The sequence below is a fragment of the Heteronotia binoei genome, chromosome 9 (assembly GCF_032191835.1).
Source record: "Heteronotia binoei isolate CCM8104 ecotype False Entrance Well chromosome 9, APGP_CSIRO_Hbin_v1, whole genome shotgun sequence".
Taxonomy (NCBI): Eukaryota; Metazoa; Chordata; class Lepidosauria; order Squamata; family Gekkonidae; genus Heteronotia; species Heteronotia binoei.
The window spans coordinates 117,883,368-117,900,434 of NC_083231.1; the positions used below are offsets into that span (position 1 = coordinate 117,883,368).

The window sequence follows — 17,067 nt, forward strand, 5'->3', positions numbered from 1 at the left end:
CGACCCAGGCAAAGGACCTCTGTCTTCGTTGGATTTAGCTTCAGCCCACTCAGCCTGAGCCATCTAGACACGGCCTGCAATGCCAGGTCCAGGTTTTCTGGGACACAGGCAGGCCGGCCGTCCATAAGTAGATAGAGCTGGGTGTCATCAGCGTACTGGTGGCAACCCAGCCCATATCTCCGGGCAATCTGGGTAAGAGGGCGCATATAGATGTTAAACAACATCGGGGATAGAACTGCTCCCTCAGGAACCCCGCAATCCAGCGGGTACCTCCGGGACAATTCACCCCCAATCGCCACTCTTTGTCCCCGACCCTTGAGGAAAGAGGTAAGCCATTGTAAAGCCAACCCCTGAATCCCCACGTCGGTGAGACGGCAAGTCAGCAACCGATGGTCGACCGTATCGAATGCTGCCGACAGGTCTAACAACATCAGTACCGCCGAGCCGCCTCGATCCAGATGCCACTGGAGATCATCCACCAGGGCAACTAGCACTGTCTCCGTCCCATGACCCGGGCGGAAGCCCGACTGATGGGGATCAAGGACGGAAGCATCCTCCAGGAAACTCTGTAATTGCAACGCCACTGCCCTCTCAATGAGTTTACCCAAAAAGGGTAAATTCGAGACCGGTCAATAGTGTGCCAATTCGGCCGGATCCAATGTTGTTGTTTTTTTAAGAGGGGGCGGACCACTGCCTCCTTAAGAGGTGTTGGAAATTGCCCTTCCATCAGGGATCTATTTATGATATCCCGTACAGGATACCTAAGCTCCCTCTGGCAAGATTTAATAAGCCAGGAGGGGCAAGGGTCCGAATTGCAAGTTGTGGGGCGTGCAGACAAGAGGATCCTGTCAACTTCCTCCATACATTCAACCCGGAACAGCCCTCCAGCTGGCCAGCCCAATCCTGGCCAGTCAAACTTCCCGCCACTGATCATGATTGGCGGAGTCTTTTCCCGCGCTGCGCAGGGCGACCAAGGGACTTCCCCTGGTCGCCTCTGCTGCAATGCTGCGGGGAGTTCTAGTTAATCCCAAGACACTACACTCCTCCCCCCCAGTCAGATGTACATAATCCTGTAAATATGCTGGCGCCCTGCGTTCCCGTGTAGATCTCCTCGGGGTTGCTAGCGGTGCGGAAATGGGCCCCGAAGAGGTGGTCTCCTCTTGTGGATTCGCCTCCGGTGGCTGGCGGGCCGGCTCCGGTTGCAGTTCCGGATTGGCCGGCCACGGGGGATCGTATGTAGGCAGCCTCAGTGCTGGCGGTGCCGCTTCTGGGGTTTCCGTTGCAGGCTCTCCCCTGCTCACCGCTTCCCCTGCCTCTGGTGGTTCCTCTGGCAAGGTGCGGCGGCGCAGCTGATTGATGTGCCTCCTCAGCCCCCCTCGGGTGAGGCCCACCTCGGTCGCTACCTCATATGATTGGGACCCCGTCACCCTAAGGACCCGGCCGGCTACCCATTCTGGACCGCTTGCGAAGTTCTTCACATACACGGGTTCGCCCGGGAAGAACCCCCGCACAGCTTCCCTGACTTCTGGGGAACTGCGGACGTCAGTGGCTCGGTCCGGGTGGAGCCGGTCTAGCCTGGTTGTTAATTTCCTTCCCATGAGTAGCTCCATGGGGCTGGACTCTGTTGTTGGGTTGGGGATGATCCTGTTATGGAACAGGAAGGCCACGAGGTGGTGGTACCAGTCCCCTTGAACAATGCAACCCAGGGCCTCTTTGGTGGTTCGTACCATGCATTCTGCCTGGCCGTTGGTGGCCGGGTGGAAGGGGGCGGACCTAATGTGAGATATGAGGTATCTCCCGATGAACTCCCGGAATTCCCGGGAGGTGAATGCGATGCCGTTGTCCGTGATCAGGGTATCGGGAATCCCGTGCGTGCAATAAACCCTCTGCAAGGCTCTGACGGCTGCTGCCATGGAGGTAGACGCTACCGGAATCACCTCTAGCCATTTTGTGTAGGCATCGACTAGGATGAAGAATATTTGCCCCTGGTATGGCCCAGCGAAATCTAAGTGTAGACGAGACCACGGCCGCCTGTTGGACTCCCATCGGTGGACTGGTGCGGAGGGCGGATCGGGCCTGGACTCTTGGCATGGTTGGCACCTTCTCACCCACCCCTCTATTTCCTCATCCATACCTGGCCACCACACATAGCTTCGGGCCAGGGCTTTCATCCTCACAATCCTCGGGTGGGTTTCGTGCAGGGCTTAGAGTACCTGTTTGCGCATGGGGGGGGAACCACCACCCTGCTGCCCCAGAGTATGCACCCCTTGTGGGAGGATAGTTCATCTCTACGGGATGTGAACGGCCTGAACTCACTGTCCACCTTGCCCGTGGGCCACCCCCTTCCCACACAGTCCAAAACTCGAGCGAGGATACCGTCCCTGCCTGTTGCTCAAGCCACTTCCGTGGCGTGGAGGGGGCGCTCGGGCAGGGACTCGATGAGCATCACCCCGTGGGCCGGGGAGGGATCTGGGCCTGTCGAGGGCAGTGGCAGGCGGCTAAGGGGGTCAGCGTGCCCCATGGCTTTGCCCGGGCGATGCACCAATGTGTATGTGTATGAGTTCAGGAATTGGATCCACCTCAGGACCCGCTGTGATAATATTTGTGGGGTCTGGCAGTCAGGGGCGAGGAGACCCAGGAGTGGCTTGTGGTCCGTGGCGATGGTGAAACGCCTACCATACAGGTAGTCGTTAAATTTGTGCACCCCCGCCACAATTGCCAAGGCCTCCTTATCGATTTGCGCGTAGTTGCGCTCCGCGGGGGTCAGGGTCCTTGAATAGTATGCCACCGGGACTTGGTGCCCCGTACAGGGAAGCGTCGCAGGCCAGGATCAGCGGCAGGCCCTCGTCGAAGTGGTGAAGCACGGCGTTCGAGACTAGGAGGTCTTTCACCGCTTGGAACGCAGCGGCTTGGCGCTTCCCCCAGACCCACGGGGCTTGTTTGTCCAGCAGCCGGTGAAGCGGTTCCGCTATGGCAGCTTTGTGGGGCAAGAACGAATGATAAAAGTTCAACAACCCCAAGAAACTCTATAGCTCCGTTTTGCATGTGGGGGCTGGGGCCTGGACAATAGCCCTGGTCTTGTCCGCCGTCGGGTGGATTCCTGCCGCGTCCACGGCGAACCCCAGGAACTCCACCCGCGGCACTCCTAGCAAGCATTTTTCCTTTTTGACTTTCAGCCCCACCGCTTGGAAGCGGCTGAGTACCTCTCTCAGGCAGCTGCTGAACTCTCATGCGTTCGGGGCGGCGATTAGAACGTCATCGAAAAATGGCTGCACTCGGGGGATCCCTTTAAGGAGAGAGTCCATTATGCTCTGAAAGATCCTCAGAGCTACGCTAACCCCAAATTGTAGCCTCCGAACCCTGAAGGCTTCCCTGTGAGTCACTATGGTCTGTGCCTCTGCTGTCTTGGAGTCGACCAGTAGTTGCTGGTACGCTTGAGCTAAATCCAGCTTTCCAAAAATTTTGGACCCTGCTAATGCTGCCAGTACATGGTTAACCACCGGGACGGGGTAGGGGTTGTCCTGGAGTGCTTTGTTTATTGTGCACTTGTAGTCAGCGCAAATTCTCATGTCCCCATTTGGTTTCACCGGCGTAACTATGGGGGTTTCCCAGGCCTCATAAGACACTGGTTCTAAGACTCCTTGGGCTGTGAAGCGGTCCAGTTCCGCCTCTATCTTAGGTTTTAAGGCGAACGGGACTCGCCTCGCCTTAAACCGGATCGGTCTGACCAGGGGATCGAGCGGCAGGGTGATGGACGGCCCTTTGTAACTCCCCAGGGACCCATCGAAAACTGCTGGGAACTCCCAGCAGACGTCCTCAAAACTGGTCGTCTGCACTTGCTCTACCCCCACTAACTGGATCCCTAACAGTTGGAACCAGGCCAGCCCCAATAGGGTGGTGAGCTGGCGCTTGACCACCAGGATGTCCAGTGGTCCCCGGAAGTCCCCTCTCTCTACCCATACCCGGGCCCAACCCACGATGTGCACTGGGTTTTTCTGGAAGTCCCTCAGAACAAAGTCAGCCGGCCTCAGGTGGAGGCGGCGGCGAGGAGAACAGCCCTCCAGCTGGACAGCCCAATCCTGGCCAGTCAAACTTCCCGCCACTGATCATGATTGGCGGAGTCTATTCCCGTGCTGCGCAGGGCGGCCAAGGGACTTCCCCTGGTCGCCTCTGCTGCAATGCTGCGCGGAGTTCTAGTTAATCCCAAGACACTACATTTGGGCTTGTGGCCCATTTTATTCCTGAGACCAGGGGCTTCATCCTTGGCAAACCTTCAACAGCTGAAGCTTTTCCCCACGGCCGCATCTCTATGCAGGAAAAAGCAGCGCCCTTTGATCTGCTCCCCCAAATGTGTTCAGATTCCTTTTTTTAAAAAAATCATACAGAGCAGGCTTTGTGTTGTAGAGCTCCCCTCTTTCTCCACAAAAAAAAAAGATGAAAGAGCATAATGTTTGCCAAAGAGAGGTTTTTAAATGTTCATATAAGCATGCTTAAGCCCAAGATGTCATGCAGCTGCTGAGGGAGACGAGTTGGCAGGCTTTTGGTGTAGCGAGCCAGTTTGGTGTAGTGGTTAAATGTGTGGACTCTTATCTGGGAGAACCGGGTTTGATTCCTCCACTTGCACCTGCTGGAATGGCCTTCGGTCAGCCATAGCTCTGGCAGAGGTTGTCCTTGAAAGGGCAGTTGCTGTAAGAGCCCTCTCAGCTCCACCCACCTCACACAGTGTCTGCTGTGGGAGAGGAAGATAAAGAAGAAAATGAAGAAGAAGAAGAAGGTATTGGATTTATATCCCGCCCTCCACTCTGAAGAGTCTCAGAGCGGCTCACAATCTCCTTTACCTTCCTCTCACAGCACCTGCCCTTTCAAGGACAACCTCTGCCAGAGCTATGGCTGACCCAAGGGCATGCTATTTATTTATTTATTTATTTATTTATTTATTTATTTATTTATTTATTTATTTATTTATTTTTATTTGTAATTTATATCCCGCCCTTCCCACCAAGTGGCTCAGGGCGGCTTACAGCGTATAAAATCTAACATAAAGTGTAAAAGTTTAAACATTTCGTACAGTTTACATGATTAACATTTAAACAGTTCACACAATTTACATAGTTAAAATATTAAAACATACAGCAATCTTATAAAACTACACTCGATTTCAGATTTTAGTGCCGGTTAGTTGTAAGCCTGCCGGAAGAGAGCTGTCTTACAGGCCCTGCGGAATTGAGCAAGATCCCGCAGGGCCCTTTCCTCTTCCGGCAGCTGGTTCCACCAGGAAGGGGCCATTACAGAAAAGGCCCTATCCCTCGTAGATTTCAAATGGGCTTCCTTTGGCCCGGGGACAACAAGGAGATTTCTAGAGATTTGCTAGCAGGTGCAAGTGGAGGAGTGGGAAATCAAACCTGATAAGAGTCCGCACACTTAACCACTACACCAAACCAGCTCTCTAAAGGAGGTTGTGAGCCACTCTGAGACTCTGAAATTCAGAGTGGAAAGCGGGATATAAATCCAATATCTTCTTCATTTCATACCAGTGGGCATGGCATCCTTTGGAATAGACTGGTTGGGTTAGGAGCAGTGTCTGGGGCAGTGATGCTCTGTATTCTTGATGCTTGGGTGAGGCAACAGTAGGAGGGCTTCTAGTGTTCTGGCCCCACTGGTGGACCTCCTGATGGTGCCTTGATTTTTGGCCACTGTGTGACAAAGAGTGTTGGATTGGATGAGCCATTGGTCTGATCCAACATGGCTTCTCTTATGTTCTTATGATAAGATAGACAGCAAATCTTGTGGCACTGGAAGAAGAACGCTGTAATTGGTTGGTAGGACCTCCTGGGTAGGGAACAAATGTTTTTACCTCATGAACTTGGGAGCAGACCAAACAATGTTTACACGCGAAATGTCCATTTATACCTTCAACAAACATATCTGAATGCACAAGCTAATCCTTAATATTTCTGGTTCTTTTACAACCAATATAAAATGGTAACTGACAACTCCTGATATCACTAATAATGTGCCAATGTTGATCAATAATTTCCTGTATCTGTCTTCCTAGGGGATTAATCCAACCCCCACGATGAACGTGGTTCCTTAGTACCTGTGCCAACCTCAAACAGCCCGGGTCTGTCCCTAACATTTGCCCTGCACCTCGCTACCTACACCACATCCTGTGGCTAACCTCATGAGTAAAATTTATTTGCCAAGCATTTGCTGTCCTCTTGATAATCCTTCTCTGAAGTACTGTTGTGCTTGATCCTCCAAAATTGTCCACAGGGTAAGCTTCTGCACAAGTGAGGAGGGTGAAAGAAGAAGACGAAGACTGCAGATTTAAACCCCGTCCTTCTCTCTGAATCAGAGTCTCAGAGCAGCTCACAATCTTCTTTACCTCCCCCCCCCCTCCACAACAGACACCCTGTGAGGTAGATGAAGATATTGGATTTATATCCCGCCCTCCACTCCGAAGAGTCTCAGAGCAGCTCACAATCTCCTTTACCTTCCTCCCCCACAGCAGACACCCTGTGAGGTAGATGAAGATATTGGATTTATATCCCGCCCTCCACTCCAAAGAGTCTCAGAGCAGCTCACAATCTCCTTTCCCTTCCTCCCCCACAGCAGACACCCTGTGAGGTAGATGAAGATACTGGATTTATAAACCGCCCTCCACTCCGAAGAGTCTCAGAGCGACTCACAATCTTCTTTACCTTGCCCCCCGCCACAACAGACACCGTATGAGGAAGATGAAGATATTGGATTTATATCCCGCCCTCCACTCCGAAGAGTCTCAGAGCAGCTCACAATCTCCTTTACCTCCCCCCCCCACAACAGACACCCTGTGAGGTAGATGAAGATATTGGATTTATATCCTGCCCTCCACTGCGAAGAGTCTCAGAGCGGCTCACAATCTCCTTTACCTTGCCCCCCCCATAGCAGACGCCCTGTGAGGTAGATAAAGATATTGGATTTATATCCTGCCCTCCACTCCGAAGAGTCTCAGAGCGGCTCACAATCTCCTTTACCTTGCCCCCGCTCCCACAACAGACGCCCTGTGAGGTAGATGAATATATTGGATTTATATCCCACCCTGCACTCCGAAGAGTCTCAGAGCGGCTCACAATCTCCTCTACCTTTCCCATACCCCCACAACAGACACCCTGTGAGGTAGATGAAGATATTGGATTTATATCCCGCCCTGCACTCCGAAGAGTCTTAGAGCGGCTCACAATCTCCTTTACCTTGCCCCCCCCACAGCAGACGCCCTGTGAGGTAGATGAAGATATTGGATTTATATCCCGCCCTCCACTCCGAAGAGTCTCAGAGCGGCTCAACATCTCCCTTACTTTCCTCCCCCACAACAGACACCCTGTGAGGTGGGTGGGGCTGAGAGAGCTCTTGCAGCAGCTGCCCTTTCAAGGACAACGTTTAAGAGAGCTATGGCTGACCCAAGGCTATTCCAGCAGCTGCAAGGGGAGGAGTGGGGAATCAAACCCGGTTCTCCCAGATAAGAGTCCGTGCATTTAACCACTTCATCAAAATGACCTATGGTGAAGATAAGAAGGCCTGTCCATTGTTTTATTATATGTGCGTACTGCGAATACATCAGCTGGCATTTGGTAAACGACAGCGTCTAAACCTGTTAAACTTTATAGTAGGATGAATGCCGTTCATCCATGTTACTAAGCCCCTCAAAAGATTTTCAGTCTGTAAAATTAGATACACATCATCTATGAAATGTTTATTTAAAAAGTAATCTCATTGGAATAAGGGTTCAAAGACTCATTCCAGACTGAGTTTCCTTTCCAGTTCAGCCATGAAGAAATTAGCAAAACTGGAGCCAGAGGGGGCTTTTCTCCAGCAGGGCTTTCGATTGGCCATTGGAGGTCTACTCTGCTTGTTCCGGCAGCAGCTGCTGCCACAACACAAAGGTTTTCACGCTGTGTGCAAGGACATATTTTTAAAGGCATTCTGTGAAACGCAACTTCCGCCTCAAGTTTGGAAGAGTTGCCACTGGAGTTATTGGTATTTTGCCATTCTCTCCAACTTCTGCAGCAGCCATTTTGTGGTTGGTTCCACCTCCTGTGGCAGCCATGTTGAGTCTGCAGATATACCATACGCTCCTTTAATCTTCAGGTGGCAATAGCGAATGCCAGGCAATATCAACCTCTAGATCTCTATATATGGCACAGACAAAGGAAACACTTCTTTGGACAGCGAGGGCAAATGGAATTCACTACCAGAAGATGCATTGATGGCCACAAGAAGAAACAGCTTGAAAGGGGGATTAGAGAGATTCATGGAGGATTACTTTTTCAATGGCTACTAGCCACAGTGACTGAGGGAAAATTCCACATCCAGAGGCACTAATTTTCTGAATCCCAGAGCCAGAAGGCAATATCAAGAGATGGTCTCACCCTCTAGGTTTCTGGTTGATGGATCTCCAGAGGAACTGGTTGGCCACTGTGAGACTGCATGGTGGACTAGATGGACCAGTGGTCTGATCCAGCAGGGCTCTTCTCATGTGATGGGAAGGGTTAGGCAAACAAGCCAGATGGGTCCTATCATAGAGAGTTGTCACTACGCACTCATCAAAAGGCAACACAAAGTCACACAACAACATCATTCCTCTTGAAAGAGGGGGAAAAAAGCTTTATTAATTTATTCCGATGTTAGCCGCATTCCACAGCTTTTTAAAAGCTTTTATTCACAGTCCGAGTTAAATGCTAAGTTGCTGATCTGCAAAGAGAAGGAATATTTTAAATCATTAAAACAATCCACAGGCATTGACTGCATCAATTGCAGAAGTCATTGGGTGGATGGACGCATGATGACTGTTATAAAATGGCTGACTGGCTTGTTGGACACAGAATTCCCTGTAGGATGAAGGGTGTACAGATACGAGAAGTTCTATGACCATTATAAGGGCATTTTTGAACAGGTTTCTTGCCTTGACTTCTCTGCCAAAATGCAGTTAGGTTTGTTGTTGTTTTTTAAAAATCCATTTCTCACATACACTATCTCGTTTTCGTTCTAGGTGTTACGGAGAAATGCCCTCTACCTTAGAACTGATGCCAGTATTTCTGCTCTTGGAACTGCAGTCTGTTTGTAAGTTGGAACTCAACCGCAATCACGGAGCTTGCAGAAAGGACAGGGCCAGAAAGGACTGGGCCATTGAATTTCAGAAGGTGTTGCAGCACTAGAGTTATGAACATATCAACATATGAAGCTGCCTTATAGTGAATCAGACCCTCCGTCCATCAAAGTCAGTATTGTCTACTTAGACTGTCAGTGACTCTACAGGGACACAAGCTGAGGTTCTTCATGCCTATTTGCCTGGACTCATTTTTAGTTGGAGATGCCGGGGATTGAACCTGGGACCTTCTGCTTACCAAGCAGATGGTCTACCACTGAGCCACCATCCCTCGGTCATCTGCCATCTCCTTCCATGCATAATAACATATATATGAAACTTCTGCAAGAGATGCTCAGGGACCTGGAATCTGGTACCACGAAGACACACTCGGCTCTATTTCTCTGTAACAGCTAAGTCAGCCGTCAACATCAGCGCTTCTGTATGCTCCTGACTTTGGCCAAAGAAGACCAACAGTTCACCAGCTAACGCCTGGCTATAACATCGGAGCTCAGGACACAGAAGGAACTGGCTAAATAGCTGGAATGTATTCTCTTCCTCTGTGAGGCAGGAACACCCGAAACACCCCAGGGGTGGGAGAGTCTATCCTAAGCGGAGATTAAAATTTCTCTGGACACAGACAAGGAACTCGTATCTTCTGGCTTCTGATCAGGGGGGCACAAGCCATAAAGGACTAAGATTTTATCTAGGACTCCATCTTGCCGATGTGGGAAGGGACCAGGGGGGGGAAGCCCCAACCCGGAGAACTAACGAAATGTTGGTCTTTAACTATCACAAGTCCAAGAAATACTAGTCTGTTTTAACGAAACATTATGTAGGATAAGTACCAAGTGTAGGGACAGGGGATTGCATTTGTGCACCTTTTCTTTGTACCCTTGCTCAACCTAAGTGCTTGAACAGGCTGTGTGTATTGACTTCCTTTATGGTACGAAACTTCTGCTGAAAAGCACCAGCACCTATTCCTTCTTGCTCTCTGAGCTAAGGTAACGGAGGAGTTGACAGCAGGTAAGATTCATTCCTGGAGCCTGATCGTTTGAAATTTTGACGTGGCAATCTATTGTCCCTAGGGTTCCCAGGTCCAAGGGAAGACATATCTGGGGACTTTGGGGGTGGAGCCAGGAGCAAGGGTGCGACAAGCATCATTGAATTCCAAAGGGAGTTCTGGCATTCGCATTGAAAGCGATCACACACCTTTTAAATGCCTTCCCTCCATTTGGAATAATGAAGGACATGGTCACCTTCTTTGGGGGGTCGTAGAATTGGATCCCCTGGTCCAATCTTTTTTAAACTCAGGGGGTATTTTGAGAAGAGGCACAAAATGCTATGCTGCAACTTTGGTGCTTCTATCTCAAAAAACAGGGCCCCCAGAGCCCCAGATAACCACAGATCAATTCTCCATTATACCCTATGGGAATCAATATCCATAGAGTATAATGGAGCACCCGGAAGACTTCCCCCCCCTGCTTTCTCATGACCCTGAAGTGGGGGAAGGGCCTCCAAACCAGGGGATTGCAGGACCGGACATACATGTTTTTTGAGGGGGGAAAATTTAAAAAATGGCGCCCCCTTATGGGCCATTCTATCTTATGGTCCCATAGAATACAATGGACTCCATACCTAATTTGGTGCCCCCCCTCTGTCAGCGCCCAGGGCAATACCCCCTTCTGCCCCCCCCCCAGATCCGGCCCTGGGGGATTGGAAACTCTAACCGTCCCAGATGTAGCTTATTGGGGAATGCAGAAACTGTACAGTCCAGAAAAGGGCAACTAAAGTCCAGAAAAGGGCAACTAGAATGATTAAAGGGTTGGAACACTTTCTCTATGAGGAAAGGTTGAAACGCTTGGGGCTCTTTAGCTTGGAGAAACGTCGACTGCGGGGTGACATGACAGAGGTTTACAAGATAATGCATGGGATGGAGAAAGTAGAGAAAGAAGTACTTTTCTCCCTTTCTCACAACACAAGAACTCGTGGGCATTCGATGAAATTGCTGAGCAGACAGGTTAAAACGGATAAAAGGAAGTACTTCTTCCCCCAAAGGGTGATTAACATGTGGAATTCACTGCCACAGGAAGTGGTGGCGGCCACACAGAGTGTTGGACTGGATGGGCCATTGGCCTGATCTAACAGGGCTTCTCTTATGTTCTTATGTACAGAACCTCCTGAGAACAGTGCAATAGAATAATAGATGCGCAGTGCTGTGTAACAGCAAATACTCTCAGTTTTTTGGGGCAGCAAGTCATATCCCATTGGTTTTTAGTACTCGTCGGGAATCAGGGAAAGGAGCAGCACCCAAAACATCGCCTTACGACACCCCTTGGGCTTTCTGCAACTCCGAAGGTTAGCCCAAAGGAACAGGGGAGCTTTCTCTTTGACGCCATCTATGAAGAAGCGTTTCTTTTCATACCCTGCTTTGCACTACCCTCGAGGGTCTCAAGGAGGCTTACAATCGCCTTCCCTTCCTCTCCCCACAGCAGTCATCTAGTAAGGTAGGCGAGGCTGAGAAAGTTCTAAGAGAACTGGAACTGGCCCAAGGTCACACCAGCAGCCTTCCTATGAACATAAGAGAAGTCCTGTTGGATCAGGCAAACAGCCCATCCACTCCAACACTCTGTGTCACACAGTTGCCAAAACAACCAGGCACCATCAGGAGGTCCATCAGTGGGGCCAGGACACTAGAAGCCCTCCCACTGTGCCCCCCCCCAAGCATCATCTCTCTTATCTGTGGCTGGACTGTCCAGACAGTTCCCTTATATGGCACGGCCTCTTTAGACATGAACTCCCTTTGCAGCCCTCGTCTCCTAGCAACAAATCGGCTTGGTGAAGGGGCTGCTTGGCCTCTGCAATCTAGACTGGGACTCTCACGGGGCATTCCTTTTAAGGCCTGACTCCCCTTTCCATCCTCCTTATTAAAATGCTGCCTGAAATCTCCATTCTTCAGAAAATGGCGAGGCAGGAATGGATGGAAACTGAGGTAAGGCAGCTCTGTTTATATATTTGTTTGTTGGTTTGTTTAGATAATTTATATTCTGCCCTTTCCCAGGTGGGCTGAGGGCAGATAACAACATTTTAAATACAGTAAAACAACTCTGAGAAAGTACCCCAATTTAGAAGAAGACGAAGAAGAAGATATTGAATTTATATTCCTCCCTTCGCCCTGAATCTCAGAGGCTCAAAGAGGTTTACAATCTCCTATATCTTCTCCCCCCACAACAGACACCCCATGAGGTGGGTGGGGCTGAAAGGGCTCTCACAGCAGCTGCCCTTTCAAGGACAACTCCAACGAGAGCTCTGGCTAACCCAAGGCCATTCCAGCAGGTGCAAGTGGAGGAGTGGGGAATCAAACCCGGTTCTCCCAGATAAGAGAGCTCTGGCTGACTCAAGGCCATTCCAACAGGTGCAAGTGGAGGAGTGGGGAATCAAACCTGGTTCTCCCAGATAAGAGAGCTCTGGCTGACCCAAGGCCATTCCAGCAGCTGCAAGTGGAGGAGTGGGAAATCAAACCCGGTTCTCCCAGATAAGAGAGCTCTGGCTGACCCAAGGCCGTTTCTGCAGCTGCAAGTGGAGGAGTGGGGAATCAAACCTGGTTCTCCCAGATAAGAGAGCTCTGGCTGACCCAAGGCCGTTCCAGCAGCTGCAAGTGGAGGAGTGGGGAATCAAACCTGGTTCTCCCAGATAAGAGAGCTCTGGCTGACCCAAGGCCGTTCCAACAGGTGCAAGTGGAGGAGTGGGGAATCAAACCTGGTTCTCCCAGATAAGAGAGCTCTGGCTGACTCAAGGCCATTCCAACAGGTGCAAGTGGAGGAGTGGGGAATCAAACCTGGTTCTCCCAGATAAGAGAGCTCTGGCTGACCCAAGGCCGTTCCAACAGGTGCAAGTGGAGGAGTGGGGAATCAAACCTGGTTCTCCCAGATAAGAGAGCTCTGGCTGACTCAAGGCCATTCCAACAGGTGCAAGTGGAGGAGTGGGGAATCAAACCCGGTTCTCCCAGATAAGAGAGCTCTGGCTGACTAAAGGCCATTGCAGCAGCTGCAAGTGGAGGAGTGGGGAATCAAACCCGGTTCTCCCAGATAAGAGAGCTCTGGCTGACTAAAGACCATTCCAGCAGCTGCAAGTGGAGGAGTGGGGAATCAAACCCTGTTCTCCCAGATAAGAGAGCTCTGGCTGACTAAAGACCATTCCAGCAGCTGCAAGTGGAGGAGTGGGGAATCAAACCCTGTTCTCCCAGATAAGAGAGCTATGGCTGACCCAAGGCCATTCCAGCAGCTGCAAGTGGAGAAGTGGGGAATCCAACCCGGTTCTCCCAGATAAGAGAGCTATGGCTGACCCAAGGCCATTCCAGTAGGTGCAAGTGGAGGAGTGGGGAACCAGACCCGGTTCTCCCAGATAAGAGAGCTCTGGCTGACCCAAGGCCATTCCAGTAGGTGCAAGTGGAGGACTGGGGAATCCAACCCGGTTCTCCCAGATAAGAGAGCTCTGGCTGACCCAAGGCCATTCCAGCAGCTGCAAGTGGAGGAGTGGGGAATCAAACCCGGTTCTCCCAGATAAGAGAGCTCTGGCTGACTAAAGACCATTCCAGCAGCTGCAAGTGGAGGAGTGGGGAATCACACCCGGTTCTCCCAGATAAGAGAGCTCTAGCTGACTCAAGGCCATTCCAGCAGGTGCAAGTGGAGGAGTGGGGAATCAAACCCGGTTCTCCCAGATAAGAGAGCTCTAGCTGACTCAAGGCCATTTCAGCAGCTGCAAGTGGAGGAGTGGGGAATCAAACCCGGTTCTCCCAGATAAGAGAGCTATGGCTTACCCAAGGCCATTCCAGCAGCTGCAAGTGGTGGAGTGGGGAATCAAACCGGTTCTCCCAGATAAAAGAGCTATGGCTGACCAAGGCCATTCCAGCAGGTGCAAGTGCAGGAGTGGGGAATCAAACCCGGTTCTCCCAGATAAGAGAGCTATGGCTGACCCAAGGCCATTCCAGCAGGTGCAAGTGGAGGAGTGGGGAATCAAACCCAGTTGCCCTGCCCTCGTTCAAGATGGCCGTTTGCAGGTGTGGTTCGTGAAGACTTACCCAATACGTGGAAACAGCCAGAGGGGAGCGCAGCTACCTGGCTTAGCGACATTCCGGCCCTTTACACTAGAAAAAAAGCACAAAAAATAGGATTGGCTTCCCTTCGGCTAAAAAGAAGGTCACCTTCAGAAAGAGGAGAAAGTGGGTAATTTCAAATCCAAAGAGATGAAAGGGCATGTAGAAATGGAAGGGTGTTCCTCTGTTATATCAGGAAGGAAGGAAGGAAGGAAGGAAGGAAGGAAGGAAGGAAGGAAGGAAGGAAGGAAGGAAGGAAGGAAGGAAGGAAGGAAGGAAGGAAGGAAGGAAGGTAGGTGGGGAGAGAGCGGTGGAAAGAAAGCAACTTTAACTTTAAATGCATTCTCCAAGACATCAGCTGACTTGCTTTGGAGAGCCACACAATATGTGTGAAAGAGCCACATATGGCTCCTGATGCACAGTTTGGCCATCCCCGCTCTCTATTCTCCGAGCTGCACAATGATGTGGAGTTTGATGTGCCCCATTCACACACACAAACGCGCACACACAGATGTCACTCACAGAGGATTCGACTGGTTTGTAGCTTGGGAGGCATGACTTCATACACAGCTCAAAGTCTTTTTCGCGTTTGCAGTAAACGTCACAAGGCAGAATACAAGCGAGAGACATGCTCAGGAAGCACAGAAAGTAAATGGCAAGAACGATTCGATGCATCGTGGTCACCCGGGAGGGTCGAAAATGCTCCGAGACTTTCCTGCTGCTCTGGAGCCTGCTGGTCGCAAGGGGATCCTAACTGCTCCGGACCACGTCGCTTTTTATACCCAATCCAGATTCTGCAAGCACAGTGACCCAGACCTTTTTGGACTTCCGCCAGAAGCTCGGCACGTGAAATGAAAGGAGGTAATCTAGTGGAGAGGTCTTGGCTCAGATCCCGGTTGTGCAACTGGCAGTCTTAGTGTAGATCCACTCAACTCCTAGTGCTTTCCTCCCTGCGGGGTTGGCCTTAGAGCACATGACACCCTAGGAAATCTATCTTCTGGCACCCCCGTCTGTACTGATAATGTCATTGAGTCACATGGGGGGGGTGCCCAATTTGGCAACCTCAGAAGACCAGCGCCCTAGGCGATCACCTGGTTTGCCTAGTGGTAGGGCTTGCCCCACATCCCAGTCTATCATAGTGCCCCGAAAGTGATGGCACAAGATCTTGTACGAGCAAAAACACAAGCCCCCGAGCAGAAATACAAAACTTGTGCAAGCAGAAATGTAAGGAGGTTGATGTAACCCAAGCTGCTAGAGCTTCATTCCCTGTCAGCGTCGCCTGTAAGCTGAGTTGGTGTGAGCTAGCTCTCGGTTGTTTAGCCTCCGACTCACATATTTTTGTCTTAGCTCCGGAAAAATGACCCCAGAGCGAACAAATTGATGCAGTTGCTCACGACTTGAATGCCAGTTTTGCTCACAAGACTCCACAGCTTAGAGGGAGTATTGCTCCCGGCCTATTATAGTGCCCAGGAAGGTCTTGTAGAAGCAGAAACACTAGTCCACATGTGGAAATACAGAACTTGCACAAGCAGAAATGCAAGGAGGAAGATGAATCCCAAGCTCAAGAGCTCAAAGGCAAGTTGGGATTTGGCTCGAGAGCCCGGAATCGTTTCCCCAAAAAATCTCTTGCTCATTAACTTATTTTTTGGAATCAGTTTAAGTCCAGATTTGCTGCACTGTTTATTAGAGTTACCGGGCGGGTAGGCAAACTAGGCAATTGTCTGGGGCAGGGGTGGCCAATGGTAGCTCTCCAGATGTTTTTTTGCCTACAACTCCCATCAGCCCCAGCCAGCATAGCCAATGGCTGGGGCTGATGGGAGTTGTGGGCAAAAAAAGTCTGGAGAGCTACCGTTGGTCACCTCTGGTCTAGGGCACCTGCCTTCTGGGGCACCAGATGGGCCCCCACCGTGTGACTCAGTGACATTATCAGTTCGTGGGGGGGGGGGGGGACGACGAGGAGTTAGCCTTGCCTAGGGTGCCAGACAGTCTAGGGCCCAGCCGGAGAGGTACCGAAGACCAACAGTTCTCACTCTGTGGACTAGTTGATGGGATGTGTCCACTCTGTGCCTGCAGCAGAGCAGAAAAGAGGGCACCTTGTACCAAATTAGTCCTTTGGAACATCGGTTAGTACTTGGAGGGGACAACTCTGAGGAAGGAGAGGGCTGTTCTGCAGTGGCAGGCGATGACAAACCACCTCTGAGGGAGGGAAGGAAGGAAGGAAGGAAGGAAGGAAGGAAGGAAGGAAGGAAGGAAGGAAGGAAGGAAGGAAGGAAGGAAGGAAGGAAGGAAGGAAGGAAGGAAGGAACAAAGGAAGGAAGGAAGGAAGGAAGGAAGGAAGGAGGGAGGGAGGGAGGGAGGGAGGGAGGGGGGAGGGAGGGAGGGAAGGAAGGAAGGAAGGAAGGAAGGAAGGAAGGAAGGAAGGAAGGAAGGAAGGAAGGAAGGAAGGAAGGAGGGAGGGATGGAAGGAGCGAAGAAAGGAAGGAAGGAAGGAGGGAGGGAGGGAAGGAAGGAAGGAGGGAGGGAAGGAGGGATGGAAAGAGGGAAGGAAGGAGGGAGGGAAGGAAGGAAGGAAGGAGGGAAGGAAGGAAGGAAGGAAGGAAGGAGGGAGGGAAGGAGGGAGGGAAGGAGGGAAGGAAGGAAGGAGGGAGGGAGGGAAGGAGGGAGGGAAGGAGGGAAGGAAGGAAGGGAAGGAAGGAAGGAGGGATGGAAGGAAGGAGGGAGGGAGGGAAGCAAGGAAGGAAGGAGGGAAGGAAGGAGGGAAGGATGGAGGGATGGAAGGAGGGAAGGATGGAGGGATGGAAGGAGGGATGGAAGGAAGGAAGGAAGGAAGGAAGGAAGGAGGGATGGA

The 17,067-nt window shown here is 51.1% G+C and overlaps 1 protein-coding gene across 1 annotated transcript in view; it reads right to left on the reverse strand.

The window, feature by feature from the left end:
* Nucleotides 1–2,392: 2,392 nt before the first annotated feature.
* The window catches only part of OXT (oxytocin/neurophysin I prepropeptide), a 38,609-nt gene continuing 23,934 nt past the window's right edge, over nt 2,393–17,067 (reverse strand). The window contains 1 exon segment of the mRNA XM_060247251.1: nt 2,393–2,475. Within this exon segment, the coding sequence (XP_060103234.1) occupies nt 2,393–2,475 (83 nt within the window).